General features: G+C 39.2%; 1 protein-coding gene across 1 annotated transcript in view; it reads right to left on the bottom strand.

Annotated features, from left to right (window-relative positions):
* USP6NL (USP6 N-terminal like) overlaps positions 1-21,218 on the bottom strand; it is a 109,589-nt gene that overhangs the window by 44,728 nt on the left and 43,643 nt on the right. The window contains exons 4-5 of the mRNA XM_086474781.1: positions 7,328-7,367; positions 2,399-2,479 (exon numbers count right to left, since the gene is read on the bottom strand). Of these exons, the coding sequence (XP_086330907.1) occupies positions 2,399-2,479; positions 7,328-7,367 (121 nt within the window). The remainder of the gene's footprint in view (positions 1-2,398; positions 2,480-7,327; positions 7,368-21,218) is intronic.

Below are 21,218 nucleotides of genomic sequence, written 5' to 3'. Positions count from 1 at the left end.
CGATCTGCTATACCTTCTGCATGCTTGGTGAACAGAGGATTATTCAGTGAAGTCAGTGTATCATGGACTGACGTCACCAACGACTGAAGAGAAGATCGCTGCTGCTTAGACAACACGTAGCTATTGTGTTACCTGAAAGGCCATATTTAACATTCTCTTTGCAAATAAAGTAGCAATACACAGTTTTTTTGATCATCCTTTTGACTTGACAGCATACCTGATCTTCAAATCACCCCATCACCACAGTAAAGAAACAAAGCCACAAGTGTTATGACCTCTAGCTTCTCCTTCCAGATACGATGACAGGACAGAAAGTAGGAGCATAAGAACAACTTGAGAAACAAATTAGTACTTTTTCATGCATTCACTTCGTATTTTAAGAAAATGAATTTTCTACCTTCCTAAGTAATACTCTGAAAAACATCAACCACTAGCTTTGGTATTTTTAACAAAATCCAAGTGCAAGACATAGCTGCTAGTCTCAAACCCAAAGGTAGTAAGCAGACACAATGAGTAGGGGACGTGCGCAGTAAACTTCTCCCTCTACCTGAATTCTATTATCTCAGTTCCCTGCTCATCAGGCTAACAAGTATTCTGGTCTCAACCTCTGCCTTTAAAGTTTTCCACTTTGCACAGAATAATTCACTAAAACGAAAGGCTAGCAAGGGAGTAAGCTAAAGCTGCAGGCCAGCCACCCAGGCAGTAACCTGGGATGCGTAACAGCTGTTCTCTAGTCCTCAGGAAAATACAGGTGGGTCAGCTGTATCAGAAAATACCAGCAGAATCTCCAATGGAAAATGCAAGTTTTAAGCCCTGTTGAGAAGAACAGGGAATCTGAATTTGGGAACCTCATATTCTGTACATTATCCACCAAACGGCCACAAGGACAGTTATGAAAACCTTCCCAGAACACAGTGCTGGGAATAGCCTCTCCAGCAAGTTTTTTCCCAGCTGAAATTCTTCCATAATTTTAAGATGACCAAGGCTACAGTTCTAGCAAATAAACTATTCACATGAAAATCCCTACCTAGCTTTTAAAGCAAGTAAAAGCACTTAGCACTTAACAACATACCTAACGTAACCCACTCTCTGTCATTACCCCCAGACCATTATTTGTTGCGCGAGTAAATAATTCTGTAACTAAAAATCCCAAAAGCAATTTAAAGATTATTAATAGGCAATTCACTTCCTTAAAATTCACTTGCAGCTTCACATGAAAAAGTATTTTACTCTTTCTTTTTTTTTGTTTTGGTAAGAAATGTTGTAGCACTGCTGGGCACTGTTAAGTAGCTGCCAGCAGATTTCAGTTCTTCCATACTTATTCCAAAATAAAAAAAGCCCATCAAGGTATAAAGTATTCTATTCAAAAGTAGATCCCATTCATATCATCAAAAAACTTCACTTCTCTTTAAGACTATGAATGCTGCATCGCATATTACTCCCAGAAAAAACAGACTTATCCCAAGGGGGACAGGGCACTGAATGGCTTCCTACACTTTTTACCTTCTAACTTACTCAGTGCAACTCTCCTTTTAACAAAGCAACCAGGTATCTTGGGATATTCTATGATATCTGCTGGCAAGTGTGATAATTTAAACATCAAACTATACACCTCATGTTATGACTAATCAGTTTCCTCGGAGAGGATTTCACTGATCCATGACTGTAAGCTATCCTAGGCCCTTCGGTAAACCCAGGCTGCAAAAAAAAAGAGGGGAGGTGGAATTGAAACCTTAGAAGATTAATAATAAAAAACTCGTACATCTTAATAAGACACCACAAGTAACTCAAAAGAGTAACTTTAAGTCTAAATATTAATGAGTAAAATATACAGCATGCAAAGGAATGAAAAAGGTAAAGTTAAAATTCATAACCTTTGAAAGGGGATTTATGATTCCTGAAGAATGCAGCTATACCCATTTAAAGGTGTCCCCTCTTTTCAAGCTTATCATGATTTTTCTTTTTTTTCCTCCTTTGCATTCTCAAAGACTAAATCAAATGCAACTTCGAGCTCTGTGCATGAGAAGACAAGCAGGTCTGACGCTTCATCCACTCCGCAAATTATTTTGCGGACACGAACACACTATGCTGTGTGATCCCAGTTCCAACCCCACAGCGCAAGCGCAGAGCAGCGCAGCACACAACTATTCCTATGAATGTGCTGGAGAGCCTACGCAATATTGCCCTTCGACATTCCTTGCATTTGACCGCCAGTTTTGTTCGGTTATTATTGGGTTCATGCATTTGGGAATAATAAAAAGCCTTTTTCTTTCAGTGTGCAGGTGTTTCGGTTGGTTTTTCTTTTTTTTCAGATCTCATAAACAGAGACAATCTAATTTAAGGTGATACAACCATTCAGAAGTGACAGCTAACGAAAAAAAAGCATGCATAACTTTACCTTTTCACTATTCTTGTATTTTTCCCAGCTTTTCAGCATCTTCAGCCATTTTGTCGTTCTTTCAATTTCAAGATGCTTTTGCTGAAAAGAAATTAGAATTTTTTAATCTTTTCAAAATGAATATTTTAAATTATTTGGTTTTCTAAAAATATCGAGACAAAGTTTAACAGAGCATCATCAACTTTTTATCCCATTATCTAAGAACAGAAACATAGAGTAACATCACTTCACTTAAAATATCCAAAACCTGAGCAGAAATCCTTATTTTCAGCACGATGTAAAGAATTCTATTTTGTAAGAGAAGTTTAAATACAAGATTTATAAAAGTTTCTTCTCTACACATTTTTGGCAAGTACAAAAAACTTCAGTTTGCTTTTATATTCAGTAAATTTTCAGGCAAATCATTTCTGGTGCAAGCTTCTTAAAAGTTAGTTGACTCTAAAGTTACGATCTTCCTTACCCAGACTTGCCCTAAACATAATTAGCTACTGTTTGTGAGAGAACACAAAAACCATCCCTTCTTAAAAGGTACAAAGTTAAAAAGGCACAAAGTTCACAAACAAAAATAAGTGCATGCAAGAGCGACAGTGCAGTAGCAGAAGTGTTCTAATTCTGGACATTAAGAGCTAGAAAGCCTTGCTATAATTCTCATCCTTGGCTTGGTACATTTTTACCTAAATGGTCCTGTAACTTAACACCAAGGATTTCTTCTGAAGATCTGCTTGCTTAAATTATATTACTGGCAAGAATATTTCAGTAACAAGGTGATAAAATGAGAATTCAAAACAAAACAAACCCTATCTTCTCAAAATAAATAGTAAGATTAAGCAGTAAAACATGTCGCATAATAAATACGTGAATTCCACATGTTATATTATATGGCTTTAAAAGCATGGGACAACCCTACTAACTTAAAAGAGTGCCATTCTGCCTATGAAAACCTTGCTAAGGTTACCATCAACTTCTTGAATTTGAGAACCAAACAAACACTTGGAATTGGCTATTTTATGCCCTGGAATTTCAAGGCACTTTGGTATCTTCACAGCCAAAAAGATCTCTATTTTGTTAGCTCCAATAATAACAAGATTTTTAGTACATATTCTTACAGCCCAGTTTTACATGCTGTAAAGTGGTGAGGTGTCTCCGATTACACTACAAAGTCAACTATTAACTGTATTTTTTTTAATTTTTTAATGACACTATTTCACCTCTTTCATACTGCTTTGGAGCTGAGGATCAACATTGGAAAAGCTAGAGCAGAAAAACGTATGTGTGTGGCTACTGCTTTCTCTTTTAAAGATGAATATAAATAATTCAAATTTTTTTTTGGAAAGGACAGCCCCTCTACCTCCAATTTCAAATCCAGGGCTTAATAAAGACAGGAAGGATATTCTGCTTCATGTGGTTAGTGATACAATCTGGTAACAATGTAAGAGTTTAATTTCAAAGCTCTGCAGGATACTGAAAACTTATTAATACTTTCATTAAGTATTCATTAAGTCAACTTGCATCTGAAATGTTGGGGGGAAATATAAAAGAAAATTATTACTTATTGTCTCAATAGAATTCCAATTTTACTTCTAGCTTTTATTCATCAGAATTTGGGCATTCTTTCTTGGCTATCAACACAACAAAATGCACAAAGGACTTCTTTAATCCAGGAGCCCAAAGTCTTGCACTTGCAGAAGTACAACTTGATGACTGTTCAGGTCCACCCCAACCAGACTTAGTTCATTAAGTGTCCTCGAAATAAGTTGGTTTGGGGTTTTTTTTAAGTTATTTTTATTTTAATCCAACTGACATAAGCCTGACATAAGTATAAGAAAGTTATGGGGAAAGAAGTGCCTCTATTCTTTCAACCTTAACTTATCTAACTAGTCATGTTGCAATCAGCTGCCCACATTCTTGTTCAGGTTCCATGCTGTATTTGGTAATACCTCAACCACTTGACTTTTTTTTTCTAAATTTTATTTTTTGAATTATTTAAAAAACTTTTTTTAAGAATTAGGTTAGAGGGGAACTGTAGAAAAACTACCACTTCCCAGATTTCACAGGTTTCTGGGAAACTGTTTCACACTGTTTCTGATTCTCCTCCACTCAGAACCCCTTTAAGAAATCAGCATTTTTAACATCTCTTAAAGCAGATGTTCCCTAGGCATAGTTTAGATTGCAGGAACAACATTGCTATCAAGTCAGAAAAGGTCTCTGCCCTCAACAGGTTGTTCAGATAATTGGTAAGAAAAATAAAACCCTATCTGCTCCCACAGTCTTTTTGTTTGTATGTTTGATCTACTTGCAACATTTTTGGTCTTTTGAGCCAGAAGCTCACTTCAACTGTATGTTTGTTCAAGCTTTTATGTCTTCTGTGTCAATTTATCCCAGTTCTCAAGTGATGCTACTGTAGTCAAAATAGCAATTATCTCTGTGTTCAGTTGTTGGAAACTTTTAGCTATTTTTTCCCAGTTTGAATTATGTTCACTTTCATGTCTAAAAGTTGCAACATTGAAAACATGGACAGATCTGACGCAGCTCATTGCAGAGTAGAGGGATGCTGCTGTTGCTCTTTCAGGCAAGTTCCATGTAGTTGTCACCAAAAAAAAAAAAATCCTTTTATCTCTCTTCTGAGTACATTTTACACTTTGAAGCATTTTTGCCATTGGGAATAACAGAATACCTAACTGAAGCACAGAAGGTTTCTTACTCTCATGTCAGTAAATAATACACTACTGAAAGCAAAAAAGCATGAAGTTAAGTTGGCAAGTATCCATCTTGTGTGCAGCACTCTACCTTCCTAGAGAGCAAGTGTGCTAGAGCTGAGGCTTAAAGCTACGCTTTCGCAGAAGCCTCAGACAAAATCAGAACTCGCTGAAGGGTTCCCTGGAGAATTTATAACCAAGTAAACCCAAGACAAAACCAAACCAACTGAAAATTACTTACAAAACATTTCATAGCACTTCAAAAACCAAGAGTCAGACATAGACTCCAGATTTCCTGAGGTCAGTTCTTTGTCTACTTTTCTCCTCTAGACGACCCTTCCTCCCCTAGTTTTACCTCAGATAATTCAACTGGGTGATTCAACTGAAGGTTAAATAGTTTATAATGTAGGACAATGATTTGATGCATTTAAGTCATCAAATGCCCAGCAAGGCAATGAAGCATCAAAATTACTCTGCATTCACAGTAATAACGCCTATTCTAGAAGTATTATGCACGTAAATACACATACCCAGAGAGAAAACCCAGCTTAAGCTTTACACTAGAATGTATATGAAGAACAGAGATTAAAAATTCACAAGGATACACAACCCTCTACATAAGTTGCAAACAAAATGAAAACAGGACTTAAGAGTACTTTTTAGAATTCACATGTAAGACAAAAGGAAAGCACAAATAGTTCTACCAAGTAAATGACTTCAAAAGATATTGCACAGCAAGCTTTTAGTCTTAGCCTACATTAACACAATACATTAATTATCCTATGGATGGTATCTTGAAAATTGTAAAGATTCAACCACCACTGACAGATAAACCTCAAACCAGCAGAGGTCAGGATACCATCAGGAGTACAACCAGGAATCTAATACGGGAGCATTACTGTACGATTATAAAAGACACTAGATTTGCAATTTAACACTGATTCAATAAATACAGTTTCTCTGCTGACATTTTGTCTGAGACAGCAGGAATACAATATGGGACAGAGAACTGAGACACTATTTTCCCCCAATAATTTAAGGCTAACTACAAAGCCATAGTGAATCAGAGCTTCAAAACACACATACCAATAATTGCAAGCTGTCTAATATTTATGCTCATAGACTCACCACCCTGCTGTGTCCTACTGATGGAAATGAAATTATATATACACTCACTATGTTATTAAATGTAATGAAACATGGCAGGAAAATGCAACTATTTCAGGCTGCATACGCAGAAACACACATGAACCAAACACACAACAAAAGGGACTCAGAAGTTCCTTTCTTTTACGAGAAGCATTTCTTACTAGCCCTATACTGAAGCTCAAAATAATTCATTTTCAGAAGCGCTGCTGCTCTTCAGACTCAGGGAGCTGAGCTGCCTTTGAACAAGTCATTCCATCCCTTTTCCATGCACTCTAGTCATTTGTGCAGCCAAGACAGCTAACTTTAAACTTACAGCTTTAAATATTTTGAGTTTTCTGATGATACAGACAATCAATATGGACAAACAAGAAGGATTTGATCTGGTCTTGGAGATAACAAACAATGGGCCTTACAGACCAAGGGGAAATACCAATAGTAACCAGGCCCAAACAAGCAGAAATTCAGTTCCTGATGGTTTTAACAAAAGCTTTCAGCATTCCCAAACTTCTCCTCCAGTACCCTCCAGCAGCAGAAGGATTTTTAGACTAGGGCTGGCACCAGCTGCTGACAAGTCTTGCATTCCCAGGATACAGCTGGCTCGTCGACATCGCAAGGGAGGTCGTCACGTTTCAGTGGCAGTCAGGGTATTTGTCACCATTTACCGAACTAGAAAAACACGCACTCCTCAGGGGATGGCAACGTACACCTCCGCATCAAAGCCACCACCTCACTTGGTCAATCCACCCACCTAGCGCAGCTGATGACAGCCCATGACACAGACACAATAGCTCTCGCTCTTTCAGGGCGTGTGATCTCTTAAGTAGCTCTATTTTCTTTACTAGGTCATGTACTGGGTGAGGAAAACTCATGTCTTGTAAATGTAAGACTGCGTGGGCCCCAAGGAAATCTGTGGGCGCGTTAACATGGCCTCAACATCCTTATGGGACTTAGAACATGTTTCTTTGGGACTGCAAATCACTAAAAATGCCTCATCTTCTCATATTGCAATGATTCATATTTTAAAAGTTGTAAATCTGTAAATGTTTTACTTCCTAGTCAAAAAACTGGAAGACACTGGACTTACCTTTTCTATCGCTGCATCATGGACAGGAAGCTCCTCTGGACTGAAAGCAAAGACAAAGTTATATTACACTTGGTTAATCTTGGCACAAAATCACTTCTGTACAGGTTCTTACAAGTAATCATTTACAGTAGCAATATGGAGTAATGAGTAAACAAGAATTCTGAACTTTAGAGAACTAAGACAACGACATACAGGAACCCTTGGAATTTATTTTTTAAACACAGTAAAATATTTCAAGTACAGAACTAGAATTATTTCAGTTGTAAACCTTCTAAATCAAAGTAGCTGCATAGCTTCAAAAGACAAGGACTTAACAGAAAGCTTACCTTTTCTTTAGTAAAAGCACCCTGTCCTCTACTACTGAACTGAAACCTAAGTGAATTTTTTGTTTTGTTTATTAGACCGTACTATTGTTAAATGAAATACGCCTATAAAAGTGTTCCCTCCTTTACTACTGTGCTCTGTGAAAGGCACTGAGACTTTGCTTGACCTACTGAGTTAACTTCCATTTTCTCAAAACTCTACAAAACTCGCTCTGAGTAACAGGGAGGATATGGTAGAAAAAATATCAACAAAAATCAGTTTTATTACTAGGTATCTAATTAATATTAAAACCCCAAACTTTCACTTCTTAGCCTAACTCAGGCAGGTTGTGAAATGAAAACTTGAAACGCAGTCTTTGAACAGATACATTTTCAGACTTACTATTATTTTCATTTCATTCTGAGGGCTCCAACTTCTATTTTTCTTATCAAATAAACTTGTTTTTTTCTCATCGAAAGTAACTGGACCACTTTGACGCCAAAGGAGCTGCCTGCCTTTGCTGCATCATCTGCAGCTTCTGAAAAGGTGCTGGAGCGTGTCCAGAGAAGGGCAATGAAGCTGGTGAAGGGTCTGGAGAACAGGTCTGGTGAGGAGCGGCTGAGGGAACTGGGGGTGTTTGGGCTGGAGAAGAGGAGGCTGAGGGGAGACCTTATTGCTCTCTGCAACTACTGGAAAGGAGGTTGTAGCGACACGGGGGTCGGTCTCTTCTCCCAAGCTGCAAGCAATAGGATGAGAGGAAATGTCCTCAAGTTGCACCAGGGGAGGTTTAGATTGGACATTAGGAAAAATTTCTTCAGGATTGTCAAACACTGGACCAGGCTGCCCAGGAACGTGGTTGAGTCACCATCTCTGGGGGCATTTAAAAGATGTGTAGATGTAGCACTTCAGGACATGGTTTAGTGGTGGACTTGACAGTGTTCAGTTAACAGTTGGACCTGATGATCTTAAAGGTCTCTTCCAACCTAAATGATTCTATGAAAACATAGCAGCTCATCTGTAAGTAGCAAGGCTCTCCTTTTCTACTCTACAAATCAAATAATACACCCAACAAAACCCTGTTTAAAAGGGACTAAAAAGCAGGCACTACGTGAAATCCTTTTTTAAAAAAAAAATTTCCTACTGTGTCTTGGTATTATGAAAAAATTCCTACTCACACCATTATAGCTTTCTATAGCGAGGACATTAAAATCCAGTAGTTTAGACCTGTTTCATATCTGTGCAAGGATGAAGAGAACACTGGGGAAAGGCTACAAAAGTAGTTGCTGTGGCAGCCAATGTAAGAACAGTCTGATGCAAAATGCTTGAATTATAGTACCATAGAATCATTAGGTTGGAAAAGACCTCTAAGATTATCAAGTCCAACTGCCAACCCACCACCACTGCGGCCACTAAACCACGTTCCAAAGTGCCACATCTACACACTTTTTAAATTATATTTGATCTCACTTCTTTAATTTAAAAGATTTGGTTTCAGATTCAGAAGTTGTATTTGAATAAAGAAATACATTTGAATTACTTCATCTAATGGAAAAGCTTGCTCCAGTCAACACCTTTTCAGAGACCACACACACAAGTCGAAGTTTCCAGTACGTAGCCTAGGAACTAATTTAAAAAGCAAGAGTGATGTTTTTGAACAGCACTGCAAAAAGCAAAGCCATTTATTTAGAAGCACTTTCCGAGTATCTGAAAGTTTTCTTGATGACCAATATAAAAACTAAAAAAAAAAAAATCTGATTCACCTCTGTCTAACACGCTAGAAAGAGCCTCTATTCAGCGCTACCTAAGGTCATAAATGCTATAAAATTATAGTACTGTGCACATTCCCATATAACTAAATTAACAAACTGAAAGTAGGCCCTTTGTGTGCCAAATATCACCTAGAAATTAAGCTTATTTGAACAGAAGTGAAAAAACAATCAGAGGGGAAAGAAAAAATTCAATTTAATAACCTGCTTGGAGGGGGTCATTGTTTTTTTTTTGAAGTACAAAGACTGCTAAGCCTTTCAAACGCCACTTAAAATTTTCAGGTTTTTAGTGACAGTTGCAGGCTCCACCAGAAGCATCAGTCTCACACACCAAGCTGAGCCCACGGCAACCGCATTCTTCCTGGCCCTACAAGATCATGCCAGCAGCTGCCTGCAGACACATTAAAGTCTTTTTCCTCCAGTGCTGCCAGCAGCGTGCAAACCCCCCATCTGACAGCTCCACATCCCTGTGGACTCACACCGGGCACAGCAACTCCTCTGCTTAACTGGTACCGCTTGACAGCTTATCTTCCCATGTGCTAATCTGGCATGGAAGCTAATCACACGAAAGATTAATCAACTCTTACCACAAAGTAAGACTGAATCTCAACGATTTATTAAGGAATCGCTCTCTGCTAATTTTGCAGGTTACCACCAACGTACAAACAAAAGGCACGGCTCAATTCACTGAGCAGTGAAAGAAGGCCCTTTTGTCCTGGGAAGCAGACGCCATACTCCCTCATTAAATTAATCCAGCAGCAAATTTATGACCACATTCCTCCTTATTTCTCCAGCTGCACAGCTATGCACTAATACCACATACCTATCCACGTTAAGCACTGAAATTCCACAGGAGCACATTAAGCCAGCCCCACGGTTTTATTCCCCAAGATGCTGCTGGCAGCTGAGCACCAGTAAAGCAGCGCAGAAGCTGAGTGAATTGCCCCGGGCTGCTCACTAATTCATTGGACTCGAACACGGGAGTTCCTGGAGATCTTCCTCTCAATTAACTAGTTTGCACTAACTATGCCCATGTACTCATACATAATATTCAAGCTCATCCTGCAAGGACTGACGGAAAGGCATAGTGGGCAAACAAACTCCTCCAAGCCCCTAAAGATAATTTAAATACATACATTTCCATTTAGTGTATGTGTTTTCTACACAGAAGCACCGTATAGGTCTATTCTTTTTTCTAAAAAGGATTAAGTGGGATCAGATACAAAATCAATTTATGTCCCTTAATCAATGTAATTTTATTATACCTTCTTTTTTTTCTTTATAATGATGAATCTTCCCCTTCCTTCCCCAGCCTAGCCAATATAATATTGTTATACCTTCATTATTTCTTTTAACGTTGAATCTTCTCCCACCATCCCCAGCCTATTTAAACTTGTATTTTTCTATGTTTTTTTAATCTGCATACTTCATCAAGTAATAATGTGAAGCAGTAAACAATATTAACATAATATAGCCACATCCTGCCCTAAGAAGACTGCTTTCATTTAATAGCTCAAGTAATAGTCATTTAGGGGATACAGAGAAGAACAGAACTGATTAACATAATTAGCTTAGAACCATACAATCCTTGATATCCAAAAGAGGAGTCAGAGACAGCTTTTAACTGAACTCATGTAAATAAGGTCCCACTTAGCAGAAACAAAATCTTAACACTCTATTGTCCACAATAAAGAAAGATACAAACTAGGTAAATTCACCCGTTTAATCAGACAGGAATCAAGAATCACTACATCTGGTACGTGCTTTTGCCCCGGGCATGAAGACTACAGCCTCCCACCTGCAAGCTGGGCAGCCCACATGGCTACTGAACAGCAGCTCAAGGGCTCTGGTTGTCACTGCCAAGCAGCTCTGGTGTTACAGCATTAAGAGAAAGGTCTGGAGATGTTGTCTACAGATTTGGGAGCTGCAAAACACCGGGACCAAATCCTAACTCCAACAAGGAGCAGGGTCCATAGGAAGGTGTGCAGAGTTTCCTACTAGAAGGCTTCTCAGAGATACTTCACTGGAAATACTAGACTCCAAGGTTTGACTAGAACTCCGGACCTCTATTCATGGTCCTGAGTGGTGGCAATCTGCAGCACCAGCCCGAAGTCTTCTTCCTCTCTTTCAGCCTGGACTATTACCAGCTTCTGGTGAGGTTTTTATAAGGCCCATAAGTTCAAAGAAAGAGGATTTCATTTTGAGGAACAAGGACATGACTCAAAATACTTTTTTTTATTGTAAGTGATGAATGGGTTTTACATCTTTAAATCCACCATGATGGCTGACACTGGTTTTCATGAATTTTTCAAGATAACTTAAAAGAAATATTAATCTCAAATGCATAAATATCTGACAGTTCAGAACATTATACATGCAGATCTATGCTTTTGACCATTAAGCTATGTGTTGTAATTAGCCCCCTCGACTAACAGTGGTAGTTTAAATAAACTGAAAAGTCTCAGAATTAACAAGCTTACAGTCACCTACCCACTGCTGCTGTTTAAATCAGCCTTTTTTAAACAGCACTTTGATATATTTGTTCAATATAAACGGAAGGAAAGACCTTCTCATACTAGTCACTCATCAGATTTATTCTTTTCCTACATTTGTATTTAAATCCCAAATATGTTCCCTGCTGGCTCAAATCACAGCAATTTTTCTGCTTCTAGTTTGGCTTAAATAAATTTAAGCAATGTAAAGGGTCCTCTGTCATTTGCAGCTTCAGTTGAGGATGGAAGATGTCAGTGCAATAATCAGCAGACTTGATGTGTTCATAACCCCAGAACTGTAAATTCCAGAGGATCAATTCAATTCTTCGCAGTTCCATAAACCCTGACACTCAATTTTTCATTGGAGAAGTGGCAAAAATTGACCACAACAGACCAAAAATTTTTACCACAAAGCTTACTTGCCCGAAGAGGTGTTATAGTAAAAATTTCTTTGTAAGCTATATTTTAATTTCTCATTACCTCTATTTCAAAACACACCACTTGCTTAAAAACCCTACTTGCGGCAGTCTCTCTCACTCCAGAGAATCAGCCAGTGCACTCTGAAGAACTTCGGGGTCCTTTACCCTGAAATATGTTGCAGGATAATTGTGATATGTGCAAGCTATTATAAAAAAAAGTCAATTAAATTCAATATTCCTATATTACTGAGCTGACTATAAGATGACTATTAAAAAACGCAAATCCTTGTAAAACCTGTGATACAGTCCCTACGCAAAAGTTCTCAAACTATTTTTCCATTATTTTCTCAAGCTCTCCTCAAAGCACTAGCATCACCTTGTATCACTGCATGCACATTTTAACTGAAAAGTATTTTGAAATCTTATTTGGCGACAAATATTAAATACAATGTGGGAAAAGTTTCTTGCAGAACACTTATCTTCGTGGTCTCCGACTTAATCACGAAGCAACAGAAGCTGCGCATTCAGTTTTTCATTTGTGATGCAACAACAATTGTTTAAATCCATGAGGAAAACATACTTGCTACTACCCAGGAAAATTATTTTGAGGGAATTCTTGAAAAAAAAAAATTCAGTAATTTATATCGTTTTGAAACTTCTATGATCAAGGAATTTGTGAGTGAAATATCCACAAAAACATCAGAATCACAGAATGGTAGGAGTTGGAAGGGACCTCTGGAGATCATCTAGTCCAACCCCCTGCTAAAGCAGGTTCACCTACAGCAGGTCACACAGGAACGTGTCCAGGTGGGTTTTGAATGTCTCTAGAGAAGGACATTCCACCTCCCTGGGCAGCCTGTTCCAGTGCTCTGTCACCCTCAAAGGAAAGAAGTTTTTCCTTGTGTTCAGGTGGAAATTTCTCTGTTCCAGTTTGCGCCCATTCCCCCTTGTCCTATCACTGGGCACCACTGAGAAGAGCCTGGCCCCATCCTCTTGACGCCTGCCCTGTAGATATTTATGAGCATTGATAAGGTCCCCTCTCAGCCTTCTCTTCTCCAGGCTAAAGAGCCCCAGGTCTCTCAGCCTTTCCTCCTAAGAGAGATGCTCCAGTCCCCTCATCATCTTAGTAAACCTCCACCGGACTCTCTCCCATAGTTCCCTGTCTCTCTTGAACTGGGGGGCCCAGAACTGGGCATAGTACTCCAGATATGGCCTCATCAAGGCAGAGTGGAAGGAGAGGAGAACCTCCCTCGACCTGCTCGCCACACTCTTCTTAATGCACCCCAGGATACCATGGGCCTTCTTGGCCACAAGGGCACATTGCTGGCTCATGGCCAACTTGTTGTCTACCACAACTCGCAGGTCCTTCTCTGCAGAGCTGCTCTCCAAGCAGGCTGACCCCCAGCCTGTACTGGTGCATGGGGTTATTCCTCCCCAGGTGCAGGACCCTAGACTTGCCCTTGTTGAACCTCATTAGGTTCCTCCCTACCCAGCTCTCGAGCCTGTCCAGGTCTCGCCAAACGCCAGCACAGCCTTCTGGTGTGTCAGCCACTCCTCCCAGTTTTGTGTCACCAGCAAGCTTGCTGAGGGTGCACTCCGTCCCCTCATCCAGTAAGGCATAAAACTCAAAAGCAAAAGTGTAATGAAATAAATTTATGAAGAGTGATCATGCACAGGTAAGATATGAGAAGGAAGGGAAGGATTCAGTTGACAGGTATCTGAAAAAGAAAAGCTTTAGCACAAATGGAGTTGTTTTGCTGTACAATACAGAACTCAGATTGTTGAGTAACAAATGGCAAAAACATTTTGGTACTCAGATGTATTTGAAAAAAGTAAATCTTCCCAAGTATGAACGGGTTTTAGTCTGTGTAATTTGTCAGAAGTGAATTGTAGGAGTCTATAGCTTTACTAGACAAAAAATTAGTATTTTCACACCAGGAAACCAATTCTACAACAATAAATACACTGACTGGTTGTTCTCTCAGGTCTGCCTCCCTTTCAGTGTCCAATACATGGCAATAAAACCGTCAAAGCAATACACAGTATTATGGACAGTTACAACAGTGCTTTGCAATGGAATGACACCTTATTTTATGTATACATATTGTTTCCAGGTAGCTTTTACTGCCTCATAACATATAATATACATACTGATCTTTGTTCTGAAGTTAGCTGAAAAGTGCTTCACAATCATCTCATAGACAGGAAGGTAAATAAGGCTAATTATATCGTCACAGGGCACACAACATTGTTATTTATAATGACTATTTTTATGTCTGCAATATGTCACAAGATGGGCTACAAAGCAAATGGTTTCCTGAAGTCAACTGAAAAAAACTCATTAACTATTAGAAATAAAACAGTATTTCAACGTCATGCCTTTCTTTAGATCTACGGCTCTACTCTTTATAGAACAAATCTAAAGCACAACTTAGTGCTGAATTAAGATCCTTTAGTCCAAACAAGTTAATTTTCAGAAGAATTCTGATTATGAATGATTGCTTTAATCTTCCAACTTTGGAACAGAAATTAAAGGCAACAGTGTCATTTTCAAAGCCAACATGTGGAAAAGATTTCTGAAAATATTATGGAGAAAGTAAGCAAGCTGGTTTTTAAACTAAACAATGGATTTTTCCACAGATAATTTAAAATTCTATGGATCACTTCTTTCTGTTAAAGATTTTATTTATATAACTCACAATTTTGATTGTGTGTGTCTATCAAAATAATTGGAGCTCTGCTACTGTAATCATCCACTTTGAATTTTCACCAAATAACCTCTGCACAGTATGGGGGTGGTGACTACAGCAGATCAAGAAACAGCTTTCAGAAGTTTTGTTAAAATTCATAAGCAGGCCAAAACAATTAATTAACATACGAGATAAGCCAATGTGATAGTCCACAATATAATTATCAGCAAATATGCTGCAAGAAAGAATTTAATGTTGGCAAAAGACTGGATCACATGTGATTTTGTGACTAGGTTTTAGTTACAATTATTATTTGGGGACTCTGTGGATGTTGCTGCCAATATGCACAGCACAGTGGCATGAGCATGTAGCTTCTTGTCCAGAAAGTGTCAAGTAATGCACACTCTCAGAGATAAGATAAAATAAAGATTTATCTAATTCAATTAAATCTCAAAGCGGTGACTTTTCAGTAAAGTACTTTCCTGATTGGGAGAAGGTAACTGCACTGTGAAGTTTTTATTGCAAATATAAAAAATGGAGAAATTCATAGCAAAAGAGATATCCCTATTTTCATTGCCACATGCTAAAATACACGCTTTCTTGAGTCGTTAGTAAAAGACATGTTCTATATGCAAACTTTTAAAGTTTTCCCAGTTTGGAATAAGAAACCCTTTGAGAAAATCTATAATCTGCTTAATAGAGCACAGCAGCATTTCTAGTCATTTCTGATGTCACTTTAATTGAACATAAACAAACGCTGGTGTTAAAAAGTCTTCTCAGAAATACATTCCAAGTGTTTTTTTTTTTTTTAAAAAAAAAGATAAAAATCAGTCAAAGCTACCTTAAAATGCTCAAGAGGCTAAAATACAAATGGAAAGGAATTAGTCTTTGCCTTGCTCCTGATTTACATTTGATATATAAATGTCTAAAACACCTAGGATTTTTTCCTTAAGCACACATACATATATATACACACACAGAGGAGACAAAGTCCCTCCCATCGTGAGAACAAGGTTCATGATCATCTGAAGAACCTGAACATACACAAGTCCATGGGACCTGATGAGCTGCATCCCAGAATCCCGAGGGAATTGGCTGATGCAGTTGCCAAGCCACTCTACATGATATTGAAAAGCCATGGCAGTCAGATGAAGGCCCTAGTGACTGCAAAAAGGGAAACATTGCCCCCATTCTTAAAAGGGGTAGAAAGGAGGACCCCGGGAACTACCGACCTGTCATCCTCACCACTGTGCCTGGGAAGATCATGGAACAGATCCTCCTAGAAGCTCTGCTAGGGCACATGGAGGACAGGGAGGTGATCCAAGACAGTCAGCATGGCTTTACTAGGGGCAAGTCCTGCCTGGCCACCCTAGTGGCTTTCTACAATGGACTGACTGCAGCAGTGCACAAGGGAAGAGCTATGGATGTCCTCTACCTGGACTTCTGCAAGGTTTTTGACACAGTCCCCCACACCATCCTTCTCTCTAAGCTGGAGAGATTCAACACGTGGACCGTTCAGTGGACAACTGGCAGGAGGTCGCATCCAGAAAGTAGCGGTCGACGGCTCGATGTCCAGATGGAGACTGGTGACAAATCGTGTCCCTCGGGTGTCCGTACTGGGACTGGTGTTGTTTAATATCTTCATTAATGATATCGACAGTGGCACTGAGTGTACCCTCAGCAAGCTTGCTGATGACACCAAGCTGGGTGGTGCAGTCAATATGCCAGAGGGATGTGATGCCATCCAGAGGGACCTGGACAGGCTGGAGAGGTGGGCCGAGGTGAACATCATGAAGTTCAACAAGGCCAAGTTCAGGGTCCTGCACCTGGGCCGGGGCAATACTGGCAACTGCCAGTATCAATACAGGCTGGGAGAAGACATGCTAGAGAGCAGCCCTGTGGAAAAAGACTTGGGGGTACTGGTGGATGAAAAGCTGGACATGAGCCACCAATGTGCAACTGCAGCCCAGAAAGCCGATTGCATGTGGGCTGCATCAAGAGTGTGGCCAGCAGATCAAGAGAGGAGATTCTGCCCCTCTACTCTGCCCTGGTGAGACCTTACCTGCAGTGCTGTGTCCAGGTCTGGAGCCCCCCAGCACAAGAATGATGTGGACCTGTTGGAGTGTGTCCAGAGGAGGGCCATGAAAATGATCAGAGGGATGGAGCACCTCTGCTATGAAGACAGGCTGAGAGAGTTGGGGTTGTTCAGCCTGGAGAAGAGAGGGCTCTAGGGGGGGGAAACTTATAGTGACCTTCCAATACCTGAAAGGGCCCTATAAGGCGGCAGGGGAAGAGCTGTTCACAAGGGTTTGTAGTGATTGGACAAGGGGTAATGGTTTTACACTAGAAAAGGGTAGATTTAGGTTGGACACTACGAAAAAGTTCTTTAATATGAGGGTGGTGGATCAGTAGGACAGGTTGCCCAGAGAGGTAGCAGAAGCCCCATCCCTAGAGACACTCAAGGTCAGGCTTGATGGGGCTCTGAGCAACCTGACCTAGTTAGAGATGTCCCTGCTTATTGCAGAGGGGTTGGACTAGATGACCTTTAGAGATCCCTTCCAACCCAATGCATTCTATGATTTTATATATATATATACACACACACATATATATATACACACATGTATATATACATATATATATGCACACACACACAGAGACTGCTTTTAAGTACTGCTTGAAGGTTAGCTACTGTACAAATCACTTCACACTATATATTAATAGAGATTCAGGACTTAGATATCAGCAGCTTCATCTGTATTAAAATTCATGTGCTATATGCAAAGCATATTCCAACATAAATTAACTAAGATGGTAGTGTTCCAGCAAAATACATGTGTTCACCGCTGAAGCTCAATGCTTTATGTACCTGCACTTGCTCCTTGTACAAAATAATCTTCTGCAGTCTGAAATTCGATTTTAGTGGGTCTCTCACCGGGTTCAAGAGCAGCAGCATCTTTGCACTTCTGAAAACGGTTGCCCCAGACCTCTTTCAGCACTCTTAATAATCAGTGCAAGTGAAGCATACTCTGAACATTCCCTATGTTCAAGTTACTTTAATCTTGTGTAAATGCTAAACGTGGCAGGAAATACATGTGGCAATAATGATTATGTTAAGCCCTTAAATTTTAGGGCTTAAGCAGTAACCCAAAAGGAAAGTGTATCGCTTTATGTATGTTGTATAAATTAAATCATCTATTACCATATTCAATCATTTTTTTCAGTTCTGCTACCTAATAGCTCTTTTCATAAAAGGAAGTAGTTCATGATTTCTTAGTACACAGTGGGTGAGCTTTTACTCAAAACAAGTAGCAGCAGCTGTTAACAAATCACACTATTTGTCCTTAGTTGGCAGAATTACCCTGCAGCTTACTTTTGTGTTTGCAATCAAATCCGCGGGATTGCATTCACTCCATTTCTTTCTGTATCTGCAGAGGACTGGTGAAGTGACAGCCTGGACTAACTCTGCTGAAAAAATGGATTTAAAATTCTAATTTCAACTCTAGCCTTAAGAATAAGCTAAAAAAATGAGTACAATTGTGACAACAGTTTTCAGGACAAAAAAAATCCATACCATGGTAGAAGAAACATACACTAGATCATCATGACAACAAGAGGAAAAACTTGAAAAAAATAATCCAAACCTCTTTCAAATTATTCTTAAAAAAAAAAAATTCATCAGGATGAACAAAACTCAATCAAAGAAAAAAACATCTTAAGTGATTTTATAAAGGAACTGAAAATAGCAGTCAAAACCACAGAAAAATTTACTCGTAACTTCTAGGCACACAGATATTCAAAAACGATTCCACCCATGAACACAGCACATGGGCAAAGCTGCTTATTTTCCAATGGAAGCCAACAGCAGCTAGACAACAAAAACATGGCTGAGAAACACAGCTGAGATCCTCCTGCCCTCCTTTTGTGGCTATAAAGACCAATCCAGGAGGTTGGCTCTTCAGCTGGTGTTTGAATTACAGGTAGTTGGCAGCTTCTCTTCAAACAGGTTCAAAACTGGTCTTTTCAAGCCTTGCACCAAATCAGTTGATTCTGGGTTCAAAAAGCCTCCTTACCTTTACAAAGTTTAAAACAAGCCTGTCTTGGACAATGACCTAGCCAAAGCCAGCAGTAAGGCCATTTGTCCTCCTCCTGGTGAAATACTACTACCAAGAACACAAGTGGTGTGCAAATACTGGAAGATCTTATATGATTGTGAAGCTCACAGGTGATCATCTGGGAGAGAAAGTCTGGCTCCTCACCCTTCTGCCAGGTCTGGTTTAGATCACTTTCATTAAACAGCTTTTTAAATACACGATCACTTTTGCCATCAGGCTGACAAAAAAAGACCTGTTAGAACAGCAAGTGTGAGGAAAAGCAAACAGCAAAAGCTTTGAAGAGTTCCTCACAGCAACCAAAACACATTCTAAAGTAACATTTTGCAATAGCACGTGGTCAGAAATAAGACATCGATTCAAGGAAGCAGTTATGGCAAATTGCCATACACTTCTCACGCTTTTAGAAATAAGTTCAAATGCACCAAGTAAAGAAGAGGATCACAATGCAACCACCACCAGAACTGCAGACAAATGCAGAGATCAAAGTTCATTGTCCATCATGGAAGCAGAGCTGTAAACTCAAACAGTCAGGATGGGTAACAACTAAGTAAAATTTACAGCAAGTTCACTGTACTCTTCCACTGTCAGTGAGTTTAAATAAAATTGCCTATTTACCTTGGTTTGTCTCCAAACCTTAGCCCCATCACTTCACAATTCCATAGTAAGCAGAGATTCGCTTCAATTTATCAGGAGTTCCACAATGATAAATAGTAAAATTTGTAAGACCTCTTCATTAATGTTTATTATGTATGCATCACTGCTGTGTTTTCAAACCAGGCTTTGTCATACAGAAATGCAACTAAAACATTCTTTTAGGAGTAGTTCCCTGTGAAAGCATGCAAAGAAAAACAATGGTTTTGTCTAATGCTAGGAAGGTGGACCTAAAAAAAAAAGGCATTCTGAATTTTAATTACTAACCCAAGAAAACTTTTCCTTAAATAAAAATCATATTGTCGGTGTACATCGGGGGAAAAAGGAAAGAACGTTGAATAGAGCTAAAATTTGTGGTTGTTTCGGGTTTTTGTTTTGTTTTAACACCAGTTCCTCAGTACCTTGACTAGCAATGAGAATTTCAGAGCAGAATCGGTCCAGGAAAGCGTATCACATATTAGAGGGCAGAATCCCTTGCACACAACACAAGACTACAGTGGAGTTTTCACAGTGAATCTTTATAATGCCACGTGAAAAATTCTCCACAGTCCAAATCAGGCGTATTCATATATTTATAGTAAAAATAAGAATTAAGAGAAACACATCTTTTCTCTAACATCTGATTTTTTTTTTTTTTTTTGATAAAGATTTGTCTTTGGCAGCTGAAAGAGGCTGAACTTAGCACGCTTTTTTCCCAAGGGAGGGAAGAGTTAAGCCACTCTCCTGACAAGTAAGGTCTGACCCTGTCTCACAAAGCTGAGAAGAAAACAGGGGAGGAAAATGACAGCAAATCCCTACTGAATGACCACGATATATAAAATGCAGTAAGACTTACATTTTAAATAACTGAACTCTTAAGAATAAACTTTTCATTGTCCTTTTAGCACATCATCCTATCACTTAACATGCTTGGCAATATTACTGTGCCTAGAAAATTAAGCATAGCAGCTGTGCGTCACTATGAACAATAACTTTGCAACTCTCCTCGTAACCTTAGAGCTCTTTCCTTAAGCTTTGATGTGCAGACTTTTCCACTAAAAATTTAAAACGAAAATTCTACCAAAATCCCTATTTTTTAATACTTCTTTGATTATTATCAAATTACAGCCACCATGCTTCTTTCTTTAATTTCTATTACCCGAAACTTGTGGCATCTCAGCATAACTGCTTTTGCTGCCAAGAGCACTTACAGACCAGTCCTCACATCTCTTATCTGGAGAGACTTTGCCTGTGTACCTACTCAAAAGAGCAAAGTTAGCTGTGTAAGAGTTATTGTTCTTGGGCGCGCGGTTTGACAGGCACAATGTAGAAGGTATTAAGGAACGCACAACGGATATTTTGGAGACAAGAACTACTTCCCAGCAAGGCTGCATATAAATTACCAAGACACAGAATGAACGAGAAGATACCTCGTTGTTTATCATATTGCTCCCTATCAAAAAGTTAGAGGCAAAA

This window comes from Leptosomus discolor, chromosome 1, assembly GCF_034619465.1.
Source record: "Leptosomus discolor isolate bLepDis1 chromosome 1, bLepDis1.hap2, whole genome shotgun sequence".
NCBI lineage: Eukaryota > Metazoa > Chordata > Aves > Leptosomiformes > Leptosomidae > Leptosomus > Leptosomus discolor.
This window is presented reverse-complemented; position numbering and strand designations above follow the sequence as displayed.